General features: G+C 47.5%; 2 protein-coding genes across 13 annotated transcripts in view; one reads left to right on the top strand and one right to left on the bottom strand.

Moving 5' to 3' along the window:
* The window catches only part of SEC31B (SEC31 homolog B, COPII coat complex component), a 79,218-nt gene that overhangs the window by 32,100 nt on the left and 25,540 nt on the right, over positions 1–21,578 (top strand). For 6 of the 9 annotated variants that reach the window (XM_026799733.2, XM_014275584.3, XM_074544891.1 and 3 more), the window contains 4 exons: positions 200–346; positions 765–881; positions 2,275–2,346; positions 2,871–4,742. In XM_026799733.2, coding sequence (XP_026655534.2) covers positions 200–346; positions 765–881; positions 2,275–2,346; positions 2,871–3,050 — 516 coding nt within the window. In that variant the 3' untranslated portion in view covers positions 3,051–4,742. Of the gene's footprint in view, positions 1–199; positions 347–764; positions 882–2,274; positions 2,347–2,870; positions 4,743–21,578 lie in introns of those variants that run through there. The other 3 variants (XM_026799735.2, XM_074544892.1, XM_074544893.1) reach the window with 1 other exon arrangement.
* Positions 9,515–21,376, bottom strand: WNT8B (Wnt family member 8B). 4 transcript variants are annotated; one of them, XM_026799738.2, is made up of 6 exons: positions 21,244–21,376; positions 15,140–15,173; positions 14,048–14,186; positions 12,590–12,715; positions 10,465–10,607; positions 9,515–10,072 (listed from the first exon to the last, which is right to left on the bottom strand). In XM_026799738.2, exons 1-6 carry the CDS (start codon positions 21,300–21,302, stop codon positions 9,515–9,517), a joined length of 1,059 nt encoding a protein of 352 aa, XP_026655539.1. In that variant the 5' UTR covers positions 21,303–21,376. The 4 variants fall into 4 exon arrangements, with proteins under 4 accessions (XP_026655539.1, XP_074401009.1, XP_074401008.1 ...); XM_074544908.1 differs by having other exon boundaries at positions 10,465–10,631; XM_074544907.1 differs by having other exon boundaries at positions 14,003–14,186.

Consider the following 21,578-nt stretch of genomic DNA (forward strand, 5'->3'; position numbering starts at 1 on the left):
ATCTAGGATGGAAGAGGAAGGGCCCTATTCTCTGAGTCAGGGGGCTGAAAGAACAAGGATATGTTCTTTCATCATCTTGAGAACCGGAGACTCTTCAAATTAGAAAGGATGTTGAATTTTTTTGTGGAGAAGCAGCCAACCCTTCTTCCTTGGACTTGATTTTCTTTTTTTTTTTTTTCTTTCCTTTCTTTGCTAACAGTTGCCTGAGAAATTTACTCCTCTGGCCCCCATCACAGCTCCAGTAATGGGCATGCCTGCTGAACCCCAAGGGATCCATCCTCAGCTATCCAGGTTGCAAGAATCTGGCCAGTCACCCCCAGGAGCACCCAAGGAAGGCAGCCTACAGGTACCAGGGAAAGTGGGGCATTCCCCAGCTACCAGCATCTTGTCAAGTAGAAAAACAACTCAGCTTTTGAGGTTCTTACTACTTGGCAGCTGCAGAGGGCTTATGCTGCTCCCTAGCCCCTACAAAGCATCTCTGCTGAGCATTAGAGGAATTGCCAGGTTGGGAAAATGACACCTGGGTATGGGTGGGAGAGAGCGAGGGAGACCAGGCAGGGCTGTCAGCCTGCTGGGAGTTGAGAATCCAGAGAGGCCTGGAACTATCACGGTCTGAAGATAACCTAACTCTGTGCTTCCAGATATTCTCTAGGTTTGTGAAGGGGTGAAATTCTTTCTGTTCTCTAGTTTGAAGAGGGGAATCTACCTGCTCCAGCCTTTCATGCTCCTGTTGCATTCATTCAGCTGCATTTTTTTTCTGTCAGTATCACCAGCTACCTAGGGAAAGCATTGAGAGGAAGGAGCTGCCCCCTGAGCACCAGGCTTTGAAGGCTACGTTTGAAGGGCTGGTACAACGCTGCTCGGCTGTTGCCACTGATCCAGTAAGTCCTCCCTTCTCTGATATTGGACTTTTTTTTTCCCTTAGAGATGTTTGACTGGTGCTTCCTCCTTTTGTTTGGCCAAAGAAAGGAAAAGTCTTGTCCCTATAACCAAGTTAATTTCCATTTGCCTCCTTCCTTTAGGCTGCAGACTTGTTAATCTTTGAGAACTGAGATGCATTCTCTAACTTTTATCCCCTGCTTCTCATTGCCTTCTTGGAGCAATGATTCTGTCCTCCTGGCTCTTTCTTTTAAGGAAAGTAGAAGAATTTACCCAGCTAATTCAGTGGTTTGATCTGCAGACAGTTCCTGCAGAGCTGGTATTACCAGCTATCTATAGACCTTAGAGGGAAAGGCTGACATATCCCAGGTGGAAGAGAAAGCCAAACAATCTTTGTGTCTAAGTAAATGTAATTTCTCCACCCTGGTTCCTGAAAGGCTATTGGCACATGTCACATTGGGTCAATGTGTCAGGCCAGACTGTCTGGAAGCAGAAAAGCAGTGTCTGCACATTGTGTTAGGTTGCTAAGTCTTCCCAGGGCTTGGGGCCACTAAGAAGCCTTCCAGAATACCTCTGCTTGATAGGTATTGTGATGAACACTCAGCCCAGACTGCTATGCCAGAATCAGGCAATTACAGCAGCATCTTCAGTGTGTTTGTCTGTGCTTTCTGTGAGTGCAGCATAGCAATTTCTGCAGCATAATCTAAAGGTTCCCTCTATGGAAAGAAAGGCCTGTTGGTTTGGGCTTAAGCACTTAGCTCAGGTGGTGGTTGAATAGCTGGCTCAGTACAGCAGTGAACTCCTGTGGCTTCCAGGCCTGTTCCAGCAGTGCCCAGAGCCAGGCATTTGTGTTGGTGGAATAAGTTACCTGTGAGTGGATTATTCAAGATGGGCTTAATGAGGTCAGTCTCATCAGAGCTTCAGTACTCACTTCACACACTTTCCTTGGTGGTTACCCACAGTGGGAAGGATATTCCCTCTTTTCCCTAAGGAGACCAGGAAGAAACTCTTTCTTGGGCCAGTCAGGGTGAGGCTGTCTGAACACCCCATGGGTCAACTAGTGGATGTTTCTCACACTAGGGAAGTCATCAGTCTATCTTGTGGTCTGCAAGTACTGGCAGAAGGGAGGAATGCCTAGGCTGGGAGATGGGAGAAGGGGCAGTCCATCTTTCTGTATTGGGGAGAGAATGTGTATATATGTACATGTATGTATATGTGCAGAGTGAGGGCATGGCTGGCTTGTGTCACAGACCCTGGCTGTCAGAGGCTGAGATGCAGCGGAATGGTAAGGTGTTGTGGAAAGGCAGAGGAAGGGAGGGACTGAGTGAGAGCACTTTGGCTCTGGAGAGGTGCCTTTGGAGCTCTGGCAGACGAGCAATACCTGTTTTGCTTCAGAAAACGCGAAGGAAGCTGGAGGACGCGCTGCAGCGCCTGGAGTGTTTGTATGAGAAGCTGCGCGAGCAGGCCGTGAGTAGATGCCACCTTTCCTTGCGGTCCTGCTGGGGCCCTGAGCACACCTTGGCTCTGGGCTGTGGGTCTTGGTGTCTGTACCAGTGTAACTGGCACATATTCTCGGGGAAGACAAGGGGAGTGCCAAACCTTGTAATGACCATTAATATCTTCTTTCTTAACTTGGCCCAGACATAGTCTAAGGAGAAGTTGAGGAAGTATCTGAAAGGTGCTTTTACCCTTTGAGAAGTATACTGGCACATAGTTCCTGGATGGGAAGGGGCAATTGGGAGTGGTTAAGTGTGAACATAGTGTAACTAGCGTAAAAAACTCTGAAGTTGCTGATGCCAGTTGCTGATGCCAGCTGGCAGTTGTAGTCTGGGAAAGCAAGGGGAGAAGCAGCTATTCTTCCTGCCAGTGCTTGACTGTATAGGTGCTGTTTGGTGAAAACGAAGTGGAGAACAGTAATGAAGGGTGTGGAGGGAGAGAGAGCTGTGTTATATTGCAGAACATGCTGACTCATTTCTTCTCCCTCTCCACAGCTCTCTCCAAACATCCTCATGGGTCTCCATGAAATTGCCCGATGCATTGAGGCTAAGAACTACCCACAGGGTCTCCTGGTTCACACCCAAGTTGTGAGCAGCAGCAGTTTCAGTGAGGTGTCTGGTTTCATGCCCATCCTGAAAGTCCTCATGACCATAGCAGGCAAGCTGAATGTGTAAAGTGTGGAGCAGCTGGAACAGTGCACACCAGGAGCTGGTGGACTGCCTCACCTGTTGATGTGCTGCAGGTTGTGGACTCTCCTTTTGACTCTGGAGAAATAGATCTGTGCCAGTGCCTGGAACTGTGCTAAGCCTGCACGCCTGGCCCCATCCACTTTCCAGACAGCCCACTGGTGCCTGCAGCTCCTGGAGACTGTTTTTTCTCTCTTCTTTCTTACTAGTCTGAGGCCACTTCTCAGCCCAGGGATCTCAGTTTCAGGCTGTCCAGGTTGCACAGAGGTCCTTCTTCTTCCCTTCTATCCCCAGCACAAAGGGGAAAATCTTTTCCTTCTAGGCTGGCATTGCTTTCTATTTTTCAGGAAACAAACAGGGCTGGTACCTGCAGCACCACCACAGAAGAGCCTCAAGCTCTATTCCCTGCTGCAGAGTAAACTTCCTGAGTGGTAGCTGGGCTGCCTTGGGAACCTAGGCTGGTGTGTCCTCACTCTGTTGGGCTGCGGCAAGAATCTCTCCTGGCTCCTTCTTTCTCTTCATTCTCATCCTTGGCTCACCCTTTCACCCCTCTGCACCCATATCCTGCTACAGCTGAGACTAACTAGTAGTCTACTCTGGGCCAGCTTTGGTTCTCTTCTTCACCCAGCTCTCTTGTTTTTAAAAGTCAAGTCTCCTGTTTACCCTCTCTCCACCTTCCTTTATATCTTTTTCCCCCATCATCTGCAGGCTCAGACCCACAATATTTCAGATCCAGGGATAATTTCCCTTTCCAGTTCCTGTGACTCTCATATTCAGTGGGCAGGTTGTGCTCTGTGTGCTTCTCCCCGGAGCCAGTCACATCCTGTCTTGGGGCTAAAACCTGCCCTTTCTGGCTCCTGGCTTTTTTCACTTCTTTTACTTTAGCACAGCTGGACTTTTCACCTACTATTATCTAAAGGCCTCCTACTTCAGGTTTTTCAGATGGCCTAGGGGCTTTAAGAGCAGAAGGGATTGTTTAAGTCCCATAAAGATCTCCCTTGAGCTACCCTGACCAGCCCAGACTTGAGCAGGGAGAGACAGCTCCTTGCTACAGATATGGTGCATTCATACTACCTACAGATAGATGCAAAGGTGGTTCTCAAAGGCCCATTGGCACTGTGGTGGTAGGAATATGCTGCAGGAGGTGATCTTGTCAGGACTTGAAGATACGGATTGTGCTGAGACTTGTCATCACTGTGGCAATTCCTCTGGAAGTAGATGAATGAAGCATATCTGTTCTGAGGAAGAAATCTGGGAAGGTAGATGGGATTTTAGGGCACATCTTTGTGTGTGTTTATTTCCCTCTCTTCCTCCCTCCTTGCCTGCTCTCTCAACATCCTTGTTACTAACCAGGCAGCATAATCATTGATCCACAGCTGAGAGCAAGGCTTATTCCCAAGATTTGGATGCAGCCAGCCCCTATTTGCTCTGCTTGCTGCTTGAGTGATAATGCTATAGTGGACCTGTGGTTCAGTGACATACACGAATCAACTTAGTCTACCATGAGACTTAGGAGGGAGAAGAATCAGAGAAGGGAGGAAGAGGACATGTCTCATTCACTCCTTTCCAGGTCAAAGTGCCTCCTTGTTGCTGCTGTGTTGTTTCTATTGCTGCGGTTTGATGCACTGAGAAATTACAGAACACTGAAATAAAAGCTGTGTTTTGTGATGCTTTTTTTCATAGGCTTGTTACTCTGGCTGCATGAGACTTCCTCAGTCTACACGGCCACCCACAGAGGGGGTAGTTGAGAACTGTGTGGGGCAAACCAGATTTTGGGCTCTGCTGCTATGGGTGGCATTCATCCTGGTGTGGCGAGACCTCAGGTCTTATGCACTCTATAAGGCTGCAGGGTCAGAGCACTGATCTTCTCCAAATGACCTGCGTCAGTTGTGACTGTTCATCTGCATCAGACACAAGAAGGCCCCAAACTCAGGTTCTCTTGGGGAATCTCAGCAATGTTTGAGATTTTGCACTTGATATCAAGAGTTGGAAGTATGTGAGTAAGTAAACAGAGAGCCCTTGATGGCATTGTCTCCCATTGGAAATAAATGTTACACCACTGAAGCCATGCAGCCTGAACTAGGATAAGGATTGGACCTGTGTGGAAATTTATACCCTTGAATTGTCAGTTCTTATCATTAGTTAATAACTTAGGAATCTGTTGGCTGATTTCATTTAATCTTTTAAGGAGGTAAGAAGGAATTCAATTCTGAATTGAAATATAGTATTGTGATAAAGGTGGGGGGATCAAACTTCTTTCTTACAAAAGAAAGAAATTCTGATATTTTTTTTCTCTCAGTTAGCTAGTATGTATGTACAACCCTGCCAGTCACGAAACTCTGAAATATGAAGGACTGTATTACATGACCCAAGGTTGGAGGACTTCAAAGGAAGCAAAGGCTTGAAAAGATTGTTTGAATGGTGAAAATTTGAAGGGCTGTTGCTGAGAAGGGCCCAGGGGTTTCTGAGAGTTCTGGGTGTTAGGGACATGCCACATGCATTCAAGGAAAACAAGCTTTAGTAGTTCTGCTGCTGGCAGAGGCAAATACCCAGTGTGAAGGAGTCTTGAAGAGCTTTTGGTCTGGAGCAGTTAACAAACAGCCTGGCCTAACAGCTATCCCCCCAGCAGGGACAAGCAAAGCGGATTTTTGAAGGTAACACTGGAGTAGCATCAGAATGGGGTTATCACACAGGTAGCCCAGGTGGCATACATTTGCTTAATGAGTGTATAAGGGAAGTCCCAGCTTTCTGAGATCACTTAATAAGCCTGGCATTTCTTAGATTCTGCCTTTTTGGATTCAGTTACAGTACTCTTTGCAGTCCAGCCCTTTGCTCTCTTTAACTCAGGCCACTTCTACTGCTGAGAAATAAGCACAGACTTTCCACTATCTCTCACATACATATGACATTAGGTCCCTCCAGCAGGCATAGCTACTGCTACTTATGGAAAGACTGGCTGTTTATCCTGCCTTTGATGTGTGTCCTTCCCACCTGCCCCTCTGTTGCTCTTGTTTTGCTTCATGTTTACCCCTGTAAGCACCATCCCTGAAGCTCTTTGCTTTGAAAGCAAGCAAAGGGGAAAGTGAGGTGACTCGCTTGACAGGCTTGTGGCAGAGGCCCTGTCTCTGCAGCCCTGCTGTGGTATATTACCCTTCAAACCCCGCTGGAAAGTGCTCTCCATTTATAGCACCATCTCTGCTGGCTGGCAATATCCCAGTCTGTGGGCAGTGAGCATTGCCCCCTCCCGTGTGGGCACATGGCTTCACAGCACCCGGGCACCAGAGAAGGCATTTCAGTTGGGTGAGAAGGCCTTTGGGTTGACAAAGAATTTGGGGGGAAGGGGGCAGCAGGGAAGGATCCCTGGGCACAGAAAACAGAGCTCTAATCCTGTGGCAGATAACATCATGTCTGCAGGCTAGGCTTGTGTGTGTTTGGGGGAGCTGGAGGGGCAGAGATTGTTAGGCAGTATTTGTTTGTAAAGCCACTTGCTCTGAAGATAATGCTTGCACTAACTTCTATTGAGGGAGCAGTGTGAGTCCCCACAAAGTCCTTTCCCAAAGTGTCTTTGAAGCCAAGAACCCATTGAAAGGAAGAAAGGCCAAGAGAGGGGATTAGTTTGTTCAGCAGCTGTGAATTTCAGTGGGAGGCTGATGAACTCCAAAGTCTTTGTTGAGATGTTTTTTGTAAGGAGCCCTGCTGGAGGGAGAGACCCACACCGGGGCCGCGGCCTTAGACAAGAAGGAATCTGAAGCGGCGGGGAGCTGTAAACGGGCCACAAGGACTTTTCCCAAACACTTTTCGGAAAAGGTGTTGTAAAGAGATCGGAGGGGGATTAGCATGTGAAATGACACTTTCCATTGACTCCACTGAGGGGAGGGGAAAAGGGCTGGCTGGCTGATTTATTAGCATTTTGTTCCCTTCTCTATTCTGCTCGCCCAGCAGCCCCCCCTCCGCTGTCTCCCCTCCTCCCGAGCCCTCTAAAGAGGCTGGGATTGGAAAAGGGAGCGGGGGGCTGCCTGTTTGTGTGTCATCTGGGCGAAGGTGACCACCTGGGAAGCTGAATGTAAATATTTCTCCTCTGAGGAATGCGCCTTCATTAAACCGAAATGAATACATGGAAGCATCCAATCCTGCCCACAATGGCAGCAGGGCCTTTACCGCTGAGGGCTCCGTGCGCCGGGAGGGGGGACCCGCTGCTGAGGTCAGCACATTCTGCAGCTGCGGTGTCGCCGTTTCCCCGGCGGAAGCAGCGTGTGGCGGTGCGGCTGTCGCTGAGGTGCCCCGCATGTCCCCTGCGCCAGCAGCCGCCGCAGCCGGGGCTGCGTGGGGAAGCCGTGTCAGCCGGAAAGATGGAGTACAAGTGGGAGGAAGAGGGAAGCGGCTTCTACAGCTTCTACAGCTGCCTGTGGAACGGTGGGAGCCAGAAGGAAAGGAAGGCCTATGCTGGAGCTTTCCCTGGTGGTCGGGAGGCTCTTGCTTCCTCCTTCCTTTCCTGGCCACCCCCAGGGACATAGGGCAACTGCTGCTGGGGATGCAAGAGACTTTGGGCAGGGTCACTGTGCTAGTAAGAATTTCTGTGCTAACAGTGGTGGTTTGTGTGTGAAGGAAGTGTTTCAGTTTTCCCTGAGAATGGGCCAAGGTTTCTTGCAATCTTTGAAAGGCCAGATTCTTGCTTCACAGGAATGCCCTTGCTCTGATGAGATCCTAGGTCCAAATTCCTGCTCCCTGTGAGGTAGTCCTAAAGTCAATGGACTAATTGATAATGGAGAGACAAATACAGGCTGCTAAGTGTCTTGCATATATCAGCTGTGTAGTGGGCAACTGGGCCCTGCCTACCCCCCCTCCCACTCCATTTCTTCCTGGCAGTTGCATTGTAGTTGGATGCGTCCTCAAGCCAGCTCAGGAGAGAGCACATCCTTTCCCCTTGTGGTAAGGGCTGAGGTTGTGCTGGCTGGAACTGATTAGGTCTTCCTGGGCCCAGATGAGTAAGCAGTGTGTTTTAATCTCTCGGGCAATTAAATTTCTACATACACATGCAAAATGGGACAAAAGAACACCCAGCCACTTAGACACAACAGCATTTTGCAAGCACTTGGCTACTGATTTATTGCATTGGCTATTGGTTTACAAATATTGGCTACAAGATGGGTCTAATGGCCAGAAACAGCTCTGCTGGCTTCTTGTCTGGCTAAAGGACACTTCAAACAGCAAAGTAGATGATCTTATCGCAGCACAGGGGAAGATTGCTGTGATGGTGCAGTGAGCTTCCCCAAGCCCTGCAGCTGGCAGCTTCTTACCTCCCTTCCCTAGCCTCAGCAAGGGAACAGAGATGCATCAACCAAATCTTCCTGCTGCTTGCTTAGCCTATAGAATATATACAATAAGCGGTAGAGGAAAAACTGTTATGTATACATCACAGTAACTGTGCAATAAATTAAACTTCAAAGTGCTTCACTTTCCTATTTACACCACCATTAAATAGCAACTGACATTATTTTCTCAGACTAGGAAGAAGTATTTAGTTAGTTAGCTGACAGGGTAAGAGTGCTTGGCAAGTACACCAGGACATGGGGAGGAGGCTCAGCTTGGCAGCTCCTCTCTGGGAGCAATTTGGGAGGAAGGAGGTAGTGGAGAAGTGTGAGGACATCTTTATGGCATCAGTCAGGGGCTTTGATAGCAATGCTGGCCCAAAAAGGGAGACCAGACCTGGAGAGTTGGAAGACACAAAGCATGTAAAAATCAAGTGATGGGACCCTTGTTTTGGACAGCTGTAATGGGCAGGTCAAGCAGCAGTTTCAATCTTGCTGCTGCCATTTCAAATGTAAAGTAAAGCACTGGAGAGCTTAGCAAAGCAGTCAAAAGGTGGCAAGCAAAGCTGAGGGGTCCCTGGAGGCTGGCTTGCTGAGAAAGGAATTGCATGTCTTTTGTATTTCCTCATAGTGTGGGCCTGAGGCCATATCTGTTTTAGTACCTATATTTTTTTTAAGCCTCTTCTCATTTACAGATTACTGAGTTGAAAATGAGTTGCCCAATTGTTGGTGCCATCTCAGTTTCCTTATACCTTTTATCTCACTTACTCAAAAGCCCAGAGCAGGTGCTTGTTTGGGGAACAGACCAGCTCAAAACCACAGGAGCCACCAAAACCTCCTGTGCTTTCAGAGATAATGCCATAGTCACTGGATAGAGTGACACTGAGTTGAAGGGACTGAGTCTCACCTTGTTTTGTGAACACTTGGAAGGTCTCCCCTTCAAAGGAGACATTGCCTGCTGCACTAATGCCCTGTATGGGCAAGGCCTGAGCACTCATACAAAGCTCTTTTGCCTTGCCCAAGCCCCAGTGAGGCAGCAGTGGGAATGAGACAAAATTATGCCAAAGAGAAATGGTGCCAGGAGCTGATGGGAAGGGCAGGAGAGGAGAGGGGCAGGCAGGACCGTGGAGGAGCAGAAGCAAGTTAGAGCTTTCTCTTGAGCTTGCGGCTGGCTCCGCCACCCCCGCTCCGCTCGCGCTTCTCCTTGCGGACACAGAAGTACTTGGTGACCCGTTTGCGGCACTGCTCGCAGCGCACGGCGCAGCACCAGTGGAACTTGCAGTTGCAGCTGGACACCATCTCGGCTCGCCTCTCCTCCACCGCCAGCCCGCAGTCCCCGCACAGCCGCCGGCAGCTCCTCTTCTCCCACTTGCTGAGCGCCTTGCCCCTCTTCAGGCACTCCCTGCCCTCCGTGCCCAGCAGCCCCAGCGTCTTGTTCTCCAGGCAGTAGTCAGGAGAGTCTTCCAAATGGACCAGTTCCTTCTTGGAGATGGAACTGAAGGTCTCAGCGATGGCACCCCGGCTGGCAGCGCTGTTCCCTGCTCCCTGCAGCAAGTCCACCTTCAGGGCTTTGTGGTACCTCTCCTTGAGGTAAGTGCCCACCTCCCGAAACTCAGGCAACTGCAGCCAGCAGGTCTGGGTGGTGCAGCTCCCCGACACACCATGGCATTTGCAAGTCCGCTTCATGGTCCCTTTCACTGCCTACAGGGTGATCAGAGAGAGGAGTTCAAGAAAAAAAAAACCCCAGAGGGGCTGTTTCTGTGCTGCAATGCATGCAGAACCATGGCTCCAGGCCTGTGGAGGAGTTTGGCATCAATTCTCCCTGCACAGTAGTCCTGAAGCTCACAGATTTGCTTTTCCACAGGGCTCCCCTCCTTGAACTGAGAGGAGGAGGACTGCAGAAAGTCATTAACACTGTAACACAGAAGCTTTGCTACCTTAGAGCAGACACCAGTGTACTGCTGCCATCCCCCCCAGGAAATTGTTTCTTCTAGACATGTGTTTTTAGCCACATCAAATTGTGACTCTCCACAGTGAATGCTCAGAGCCAATTTGGTATGCGCTGTAAGCTCTGGAGGGAGAGAGGTGCTCACCTTTCTACCTGCCTCGTTGTTATGCAGGTTCATAGCAGCTCTGGCATCTTGTCCAGTCTCCAGGGCATCCACAAACTGCTTGGAAATAGCTTCCCCAAAGCCCACATTATCGCTGCAGCCTCCCCACAGCCAGCCTTGTCCCCCTAAGAAAGGAGATGAGATGTGTGCTGTCAAAGAACCAGAAGAGGTTTCAGAAGTGATGGGAGGGAATGGAGGCTATGGGGCAAATCCAGCCTTTCACCACACAGTACTCCCATATTCCCTGCCATTGAGTTCATGACATTTCTCCTGAGGCCTAGATAGTAAGTGGCTCAGGCAGGCAGCAGAGGGGTATGTCCTGTACAGCAAACACAGGGCTTTCCAGGTTTTCCGTAGAGCAGGATTTAGAAGCTGTCAGTTACCATGCCTTAGCAGACATGCAGATAAGCCTTTGGGTCTCTAATCACTTCTCAAACCCTGACTTCAGCTGGTTCAGAGTGACTTACAGGAACAGCATCTTGCTAACTTGGATTAACAAACTGGTGGAGGCATCTTGGTCCAAGGAACAGATCCCACTCTGCCCAGAGCAGCCCAAACCTGGCACATATGCATCAAGGAAGCTGGGGTTTTGGCACACCCAGAATTCTGAGATGATTGGCATCTTAGAAGGGTCTGATTTGCTAGTTACCATCAAGAAACAAGGGAGTCAGCAAAGAACTGTGAAATTACACAAAAATATGTGAAAGTACTTTTCTTAACTGAGTGGGAGCTGAGTGGGACTGGAAAAACATCATGCCGTATTTTTCCTCCTAGAGAAAGATGCCAAATTTTTAATGAAGATTTGAAATCTGGAACATTCTGACCCTGACATGCCACATTGGTACATGTTGGGAGTCATGGTTTAATGGCCTTGTGCCTCTCTGGAAAGGCCTGGCCTTTGCCTGGACTTCCCCAGGGCATCGTGATCCCCTCTCCCAGGGAGAGACAGGAGTGCTTCATGGGAGGTGGGTAATTGCAGTGGATGATGCAGTCCAAATCAAGAACTGGGACTGAAGGAATAGAAAAACCTTTCACCAGCTTGGATTCAGTCCAATGGCTAAATTGAATCATGCTGTTTTGGTCAAGCCCAAAAGTTTCCTGTGCCTTACAAGGTTTTAAGTCCACAATGGAAAGTTTTGTATTAAAACCAGATATATTTGGGGGAAGGAAATGTAGCATGACTAACTTGGTTTTCCAGAGAAGATAGAATTTGATGTGTTGTTACCCAAAAGTCTTGCTCTGTTAGAGACAGGCATTCACAAACTTTGGACACCTCTGCAGTAGTGTCTGTTTTCAAAATTATCAGCCAATAAACTAAATACTGGACACTCCAGAGGAGTTTGTCATAAAGTGACACATACTGACTGCCTAGTGTAGCTGGGCAGGGCATGGCTTTTACAAGATCTTGATAATTTGAAATTTGACCTCTTTCTATTCAAAACAAAATCCCTAAATGTCAATGTTTTCTATGAAAGCTGAGCAGAGAACTGAAGTGGTGCAGCCTGGAGTTCCCTACCAGGGGTCCTTGGTGGCTGAGGGCCTGGAAATCACTGCCATGTGGAGGGTGTGATGGCTGTGTGCACCCACAATGATTCTCCTGGTTGTGCTCCTGTATGCCTGTCATGCTTATGAGTGCTAGAGAGGTTTATGAATGCCACCCTGCTTTTTCTCATGGTCATTCTGCTGTGGGGCCAGCCTGGTCCTGCAGACCCTGGGAACCCTGAGGTCTCTGACCTGTGCTGCTATACCAAGATCATTTAGGTGCATAGCAACAGATCCACTCCTCTGCCTGTATGATATAGTCATTGTCTCCAGCAGCTTAAATAGAGTTCTTGATTTGAACCAGGAAAACTGCAACCCCTTCTACTTTCCTGCTCATTGAGGAAGTAATGGAAAACATCAAGAGCTTGGCTGGTGTAAACTGGAGGTGACTCCATTAGCTTCCACAGAGCTACTTTGGTTTGAACCAGGGAAAGCTTTTCTCTGGGCATTATTCCCAGGTGTGGGGATCAGGATGGGGAGGTGTTTCTGCAGGCGTCAGTGGAGGAGAGAAGAGCTTCTCCTGCCACCTGGGACAAGTGAGGGGCAGCAGCTCATCCCTCCTTACCCAGCTGTCCATTGCGGGAGTCGTCACAGCCACAGTTGTCAAAATCGCCCAGGCTGCAGTTCCGGGTCAGCGTGTACATGACACCTGCAGAGCTGATGGCGTGGACAAAGGCTGTTTCTCGGTTTGCTGTCAAGGGGGAATACAAAGAGAGCAGATGTGCAAAAGATTTCATGGCAAGGGCAATGTTAGTAATTGTTCCTGCCATGCAGGAGTCTGCACAGGACATCTGCAGTGGGGAAGACTTTGAGGGGTGGAGAAGAGGCCCTACATGTCAGATTAGCTTAATTTGGGTTTGAACTTCATGAAGATAGAATCTCCCAAATATGATCCAGACTGACTCGTCATTTGAAAGGGTGTGGAGGAGATAGTACCTGACTGTCCTTGTGGGAGCTCAACAGTGGTGATATAGCACAGACAGCCAATGTTCCCCACTTGTCACTAACACACCCCAACGGGAAGGGGTTCTCTCCAAGTATCAAAGAACTCTTTCCCCACAATCCCCTCAAGCCATACCTTCTGCTGAAAGGGCTCTGAGCAGTGACCATACCTACCCACCAGGATCAGTCTGGGAATCATCAGCTGACTTCCCTGAGCCTTTAGCTTTCCTTTAATATGGTGTGGATAACCTTGACAGGACTGGTTCCAGGACCTGCTTCTGGTCTCAGAGCAGGCCTTGTGCTGCAGCTGTCTCCTCAAGGCCCCGCTTTAAAACCTTTTTCCACCTCTGCCTGGGGCTCTGGTCTCTTGTCTGCTGCCAGTACCACCAGAGGCCTGAGGCTCTCCTCCACACCCAGGTCCTGCTTTTACAAAGCAGGTATATCAAACATAGGTCTAGAGGGCCAGATATGCACTGAAATATTTCTAGGCACCTGCAAATAGGTAAGGAATAGGATACAGTGACAATGACCACAGCCCCATGCTCTACAGTGGCCCAGGTCAGCGATGCTGGATTTCTGCCTAGGGTGTTCTGACATCTGGAAGATGTAGGAAGACTTTTGTCCTGTCTCTTGGCCAGAGCACAGCAGCTGATGAACTTTCCTGCTCCCTTTAGCCTTATCCCTCTGCTTGCTACCCAGGCAGCCTGTGCTGGTTCTCAGCCTCCCTGGGGATACCCTGGGACACCATCTATCATGGTATCTAGCAGACCATGTTCAGGTCAGGGGGATACATCCTTTTGGGGAGACTATTGTGTAAGGTTTGGTCCTGTGCCAGTTGGGGTTCAGCAGGTCCATGGGTAAGGCTAGCATTGCAAGGAGGCCTTGGAGCTAGATCCCACTGTATCTGGGAGCTGATGGGTGAAGGGGTCTCCTGGGGAGATCCCTCTGGGTGATTCCTGCGAGAGGCTCTTCTCAGGTGAGAATGGGGAAGAAAAGGAGGCACTTGGGAAGAGAGGAGGGGGCCATGGGCTCTAACCTGTAGCAAGGGGGTCCCAGTAGTGGTATCCAATACTTTCCTTACCACTGCGCAGCCCGCCGTGGCTGGAGAGCTGCAGTGCCCTCTCCGGGCAGTTCCAGCGGTCCCAGGCGAACTGGAACTTGCACTCCTCGATGCCGCTCTGCGCCCCGGCCGCCACGCTGCTGGAGTAGATGAGATAGGCCTAGGAACAGAGCTGGGCGTCAGCACGGGAACAATGCATATTTTCGACTGAAAGTGACCTGTGTGCCATCTCACAGAGACAAGACGTACAGAGCTCAGAGGGTCTTCCTGGCTTGGCTTCCCTGGGAAGCTCACCACCACCAGCAGCACACCCATTTCCTGCTGAGCTGGGTCAGAGCCTGAGCCTCCTGTGGGAGAAAGCTCAGCTCTTGGCTGTTAGCCACATTAGGAAATGTGTCAGCCAGCCTCTGCCATGGGGAACCCCTTATCTCTCCACCATGAGAGGAAACAGCTTTCTGCTCAGATCAGGGAGTTCCAGGCTAGCAGATGCCTCAACCTGCCGCCTTCTTCTTCACCACCGCCCATGGGGGAGAGCTAGTGCTTTGGGGCAAGGCTGCTCCACCAGTGTATTAGGAGCTAGATGGGCTTGGAGGTATTCCTGGGGAATAGCCAGAACAAAATCTGGGTAAATTTTACAACTGCTCCTGGCTAAGAAAAAAAGCCTCCGAAAGAGGAGCACAAAGGTGTGAGGGGTCAAAAATATGGAACAAAGTCCTGGCAATTCAAGATGTGCTCCTTGAGGAAGTATGTTTTACATATCCCATAGAAAATACTTCCCAGCTGTTTCAGTGTGGACCCTGATGCCAACCTGATCCTCAGGAAGCAATAGATGTCAGGTGAGAGCCTTGGCTGGCATCAATAGACAAATCTCCAGAATCTGGCCCCAACCTGTTTAAAAGAACCCCAGGTCAGCATTGCTCAGTGTTCATGCAGCCCAAGGAGCTCACAAGTTCCTGGCCTTTCTCTTTGCCTTATTGCTTGAAGCCTGGGGGAGAGAGGAGCTCTGGCCAAGGCTGAGTGGAGAGGAGTGGGAAGGAGGAGCCCCTCTCTCTCTCTCCTTCCCTCTCTGGGTTTAGTGGAATCAGGGACAGAGATCAAAGGGATTTCTCTTACCTTGGGGCCCGTCATCAGGAAATTATTCACTGACCTGGAAGATAGAGACAGTGTCAGCAGGGAGGGGGTGATGGTGGAGGGGCCTGGGGAATGCCAGGCATCCCAGGGCTCTCCTCTCGCTCCCCCACAGTCTGCCTGTCTCCTGGCTGCAGGCACCTCTGCTCTCTCCCCCATGTCCCTTTGCTGCTCCCTAAGGAACAGGACAGTGCTGTCCCCTTCCCCCCACCCTGCTCCCCTCAGTCAGGCTGTACTGGGCTGCAGTTCTTTCACTGCTCCCTCCTTTTGCTTTCCTCTGCTCAGCTACCCTTTGTACCAATCTATCCCTTATTTAGCTTTCTGGTTCCCCTAGCCTTGCTTTTTTACCTCACTTGACTGAAGTCAGGATACCATTTCTCCCAGCCCCCAGGAGTGGGACCGTGCTGAGGGAGGGAGGGCATCACGCCACTGCTTCTTTGCAATATGAGTCCAGATGCATCTCTCCACATCACAATCCCTTGTTTTCCTGTGATGCCATTTCTTACTGCCCACACTCTCCTCTTGGTCAGGTTATGGTGATGGCTGAACACAAATATACCTGTCCTTCCCATCCTCCAGGACACTGTGCAGGGCACCCTGAGGGTTTGGGGTGGGTGGGAGGTCCTAGACAAAACTAAGCTTTCTGCTGTTCCCACTGAAGGTGTGGAGGGATCGTCTCCAAGGGTCAGGCAGTGTGGCTTGTCTCCAGCACTATGGCGTTGCAGAATGGATGCTGTCTGGTCTGAGTCTTTCTCCAGTAAGAAAGACTGTTTCTGTGCAAATGGTCAGACAGCGTTGGGACTCCATATGGTGCAGTGACCACCTGCAGAATTTGGAGAATTCTGGGTGAATCCTGCTTAGCTGCATCATGGCAGAAAGGACTGACACTTTGAAGAAGCCCAAGAGCCAATTCGAAATATCCCAAGTCAGAAATGAAGAAAAGAGAGGGTCTCCTAAAAATACCTAATTTTTATAAAATAACATCATTTATAAACATACTTTGTATATTTTATATATTTTATATAATTTATAACATATTTTATAAACCTAAGGTTTATAAGATAACATCACTATTTCTGGTGAGTCTGTGGAACATTTTCCCTGCTGGAGCTCAACACTTCAAGAGAAATGAGTGACTGCTGTTATCACCCAGAGAGGACACTGGGACCAGAGAGGTAGAATGAGTGGATTGAGACCTTGCAGTGAGTGAGTGATTGGGAAGATGACAGAGCACGCACTGATGGAAACTTGGTTCTTCAACTTCTCAAAATTATGTTCTGCTTCAAATGAGTCACAAGTATTCCCACATAAGGGAGAGAAAGATACTGTCTTTTTGTGCTACAAACCCAGCACAGACACTGTGGGGGCATCCCAGGGTGGGCTCCAGCACAGTCAGAAGCAGTCAATGTTGTCCAAAGCTGAAGGTCAAAATGCAGCCCTGCCATCGACATGGGACAGACAGGGTGCAGGACTGGTGCCCAGACATGAGACACATGAGAGATTGAGAGAGGATGCTGTCCTGCCCTGGAAAACCACTTGCACAGTTAGCAAGCCCACTTCACCTCCACCAGAACTGCACCCACAGAGATCCTTTCCAAAGTACACCACAAAAGGAGGTCTCATTACTTTAGCTTGGTCAAAATCACAAGAATTCTGATCTTTGCTGTTACAGTTTAGAGTTAGGAGAATGAGTTTGCAACATTTCATTCTGGCAAGTCTAGCTTTCTTTTGTTTTGCTTTGGTTTTTATGGGTTTTTTGGTGAAAATGTGTTTACATTTATGAAGCTTTCTTTGGGAAAGATTCCCCTGGGTCAAAACAGGAGTGGGCTGTGAGAACAGGAGATTCCTTCCCTTTGTTCCAGGCTTGGGATTCAGACCCGGCTGTGCTCCAGCCCCCATGGGCACTTTAGCACGAAGTTGATGGTTGTTTTTTTGCAGAGGAATTTTCCTTTGGAAGCTGCTTCTGCATTGTACAGCTAATTAAATATTTCCTGGGACTTGGAGAGACGGCATCTGTAGCCAAGTGATTAGAGCATCGGGTGACCTGAATCACACAGGGCCATGAACCTGGGGCTAATCAGACTGTGCAAGCTCCATGGGTCCCCATCCTAACGCAACTGGGTAGCAGCATGAACAAGTCATTTTTCCATCTGGTTTCCCTTCTGTCCATTGCCTTGACCTTAAGTGCTTTGCTATGGGGACCACACTCAGGATGGTGTGAGTGTGAATCTGGGGCCCTGGTAGCAGCTGTGAGAAAACTCTGGTAAAATGCTCCTGCGTAGGCAAGAGCTAGAAAATTGCAAGTCCTCGCTTATCTTGTTTTTGTCACCAAAAAAAGAGATAAATCCCATCTGCATTGTTTCCCATGTGGGTAGGAAAACCCAAATTCACAGTATATAGAAAGGATTTGCTTCCTAATCCAAACCGTTGGATTAGGAACATCTGAGAAATTGCAAGGACGGCTTTAGGAGGAGGACGGTAAGCCACAATGTCAGTTTACAGCAAACCAGCCTGTTAGCAGGAGTCAATTGACATGACTACTGAAGCAGAGGATCTGTTCCTTCCAGGATAAACCTCCAGGATAAAGGTCCACAAAAAGGCCAAGTTCAGGATATGCCAATTCTCCATCTGCAGCTGAGCAAATGATACAGTAGCATTTTCCCAGCAGGATATTCTAAACAGTTTATAAAGTCAGAGAGACTGAAGGCATTTTCCTTGAGCTCTCAGATCAACAGGCAGGCAGGCTGCTGGCTGGGTTTGTAGGACTTAAACAAGTAAAGGATTCATGAAGTTTCAAGTATTTTGTGCACTTGACACCCCAACATTTAACTCTTGCAGCTTCAGGTAGGTTCAGGAGAAGGGAAGATGGGACTATCCTATGACTAGAGGCTGGCTGAAATTTTTCTTACTTGTATTGAGAAGCAAGAAAAGGTAGTAATGGAGACAGAATCTATGTGCTTTTCTTTGCTCTTATAATTTAGCTAAGAAAAATGTATTTCCATTCTGTATATAGTCTCCACTAAGGGCAGAAAGCAATTAAGCCACTACTTACACAGGTACAATACAATAGTGACAGTGTCTCTAGAATCATCTCTGTACTACAAACAGGAATCACTACCAAAATCTCTCTTCATTGTTTTGTCTGTAGTGTGATTTTTAAAAAGAAATTATGTACTTCTACTAAATTTTCATTCCCTTGTAAAGGAAAGCAGAATGTAATACTAAACTAACTAAGTAGTTGCATTCATAGCTGGTGTTAACCAGCCCAATCTCTATGACATTGGTGATTTTTTTTGTATCACACACATGAAAAGAGACATTTGAAGTAATTTCTGTTCTCAGAGAAAGCTCAGGGAGTTTCTAGCTGTGTAACCCCCTTTCCCTCCACCTGCAAACTGCAGGATAGCATTACACGGGCTGAAGCGGAGCAGGCTCGTAGCCAAGTGGGTCGAGGGGGGACAACTCCGAGTTCCTCTGCCCCCTCCCCAGGCTGTGCAGGGCCCTGGCCAGGACACACTGCTTCCCTCAGCACAACTCTATGTCTCCAGGTAAAAAGTAAATCTAGGGCAAGAGATTTTCATTGGATCCAATATTAGAAAATTATGTCAAAGCTAGTAAATATCTTCAGCAGGAGTTTTCTGTCACAGTTTTATTGAATCTGAAAACAAAGAACCCTGCCAAGCAGCTGTCCCATTATATTTTACTCATATCAAATACTAATAATACTAATAGCCTCTGATAATTCTGTCTCATTTACAACTTTAACCAATAATATCACACTCATCAGTTTAGCATCACTCTCCTCAGTTTAATATGCCCTGAGAGCCTTACCTAATCTCTCATTACAATATTTGTCTGATACCTTACCACCCACTCAGGCTACTGTGCTGCTGGTTCTGCTCTTTAGAAAATTATAAAGCTGGATTTACATCTTCACTGTCATTATTGTAAATAGAGAAAATGGATAGGATTTCCTTTTGGATCTGAGTTTTGTTCTCAATATGAGCTCCCCAAGGTTATTAGAAAATCAGGGAGGCTGAAAACCAAAGGCAGTCCCACAGCTGAAGTGTAAAAATTACATTTAGGAGAAAACTACTGAGTTAGAGATCTTTATATTATTCCCACAGGAGAGGAAACTGGGCAGCAATTCAATAGCATTTGGAACTTTACTTATTTTTTCTTCATTTTTATCTATTTTGTTATATTTATTTTGAAGATTTTGTTCCTAAATGCAACCCTAACATTTTGATCACCTAGAAATAGTACATTGGTTGAATGATCCATTAAATGGTAAAAACTAATCCACATGCAAAGAAAGGAAGTGGCCACATATATATATAAAAACTTTTTTTGTTGTTGTTCTATATTGCTCCCCCACCATGTTCCCACTCCCAATTCTTGTGATTAAATCATAAAGAAAAAAATAACGTGTTTTAAGCCATTGGATCAGATAGAGAAAACCAGCACAAATTTCAAGCAGAATTATTTTATGACTCTCACAAATTTGTTTTTCTCCTAAAGAGTTAAGGGAGAGTGTCTGCAAAATGATAATTTCAATTAAAGTTGCAATTTTCCTTTCTCTATGGAATTCATGACCTATGAGCAACATGCAGTGAGAAGCGAGGTTGTCTTGATCTATAAACTTTTCTCTTAGATAAAAACTACTGAGAGACAGGAATCTAAACATCCAACTTTGGACTGAAAATGTCTTGGATTTCCATATTTAGCTCTACTTTGTGTGCTGAAATTTCTCTTTGAACTGTTTCTTTAAAATGTTGGGGTTTTTTCTTTTAATGTATTCTAAACCTGTTTTTATTGAGGAAAGCAAGACATACACAGGAAGAGCACAAAAATAACAATAAAATCAGCATGAGCTCTTGCCTAGCCTTTCTGTAGAACATACATATTACCCTTGTTCCAGAAGGGAGGTTTATCTTGAGTTTGCTCTTTTATTTATAGTATTTAGACATATACAAATTGTTGTGTATTCTTTTAATGAAAGGAGTAGAAAATCTCTGAAAGAACATAAATTTCATTTCCAGACTAACAGGAATGAGTTCCCATTTACTCTTTAGTTTCTCTTTTTGTAATTTTGATTTCTCCATCCATGGTAATAACCCTAGAGATCTGCTATGGAGAAGGCAGGGGATTTTAGTAATTGAATAGTAAAAGACTTTGCTTGCTGTTAGAGATAAATCTGTAACCCACTGAGCAGATTCCCCAGGGCATCACTGCAATTGAGAGAAAAAATTGGGTACTCAGTAAAAATCACATAGGAAAAATACCTGCAGAGATCATTTCCCTTTGGGAATGGGACTGATATATCCCACAAGGAACGATACAAGATTCGATGCAAACATAATCTCTTTCTGTTCACCCTTAAAGAACTTTTTGGGAAATAAATATAACACTCTCCTCAGGACAAAGCAAGAGGTCCACAGGAGATGGCCACAGATTTGTGCACAGCAGAACTGGTCTGATGGGACTCAGGTGGTTGAAAACCAAGCTGTAACAATCGCTGTAGCAAAAGCAGCTGCCCAGGAAACCCTAATACCTGAATTTCAGACAAGAAATTCTGCCCCTGGTGCGTGCCAAGGAGCTGGGCTCTCAGGCTACTCATCCAGAGTGACACTCCTGTGGATCTAACTCACCCCTGCGGGCTCTGAGCTCTTAATCACAGACTGTCCTCTTTGGGGAGCGTGAGAGAAGCCCCATTTCATTTAATTAAGACAAGACAAGCTGACTGGGAGCCTTTGGAAAAGCAGAAGTTTCTGGCTCTTCCATTGGGTTATCTTCCCACTTGAAAGTGAGGGGCTAGGTCTCAGCACCCACTCTCCCCTATTTTACTCCAGCTTACAATCTGGCCCCTAGTTATTTTTGGGAAGTGCAGGGAAAAAGAGGGACTTTCATAGATCTAACCTCTCTGCCAATGAGTGTGTAAGGACTTGGTTAAATATCTGATTCCATTAAAGACAGAACTTAGCTAAGTGAGAAAGAGGAGACATTTAGGAAGGCGAAGAGGAATTTCCTTAGGGTATCTGGGAAGAGCACCTGCCTGTGACACAGACTGTGATGCTCTTGATACTCACCAGGCATAGCAGGACTGGAAGAAGGGAGTGAGGAAGAAGATGCCCAGATAAGGGTCCATGTGAAATATAAAATCCAAATAAAGAGGGAGAAAGGAGATCCTAAAAAAACCCCAAACTTGGTTAGCACCACCACCAGAAAAAAGGAAAAAAAAAGAAGCACAACTAATTTAGGGAAGGGATGGAGTTATTTTCCACCCGGCAGTCCTGGTGTGATGAAGAGGCGGATGCCTCCTGAATCCCACCTTCTGCAAAGGATAACCAATCCTAAAGTAAGAGCTAAAGGGGGCTGGTGAAATGGAGCCGCAGAACTTCCTAAGAAGAGATTATCTACTTAA

This window comes from Zonotrichia albicollis, chromosome 7, assembly GCF_047830755.1.
Source record: "Zonotrichia albicollis isolate bZonAlb1 chromosome 7, bZonAlb1.hap1, whole genome shotgun sequence".
NCBI lineage: Eukaryota > Metazoa > Chordata > Aves > Passeriformes > Passerellidae > Zonotrichia > Zonotrichia albicollis.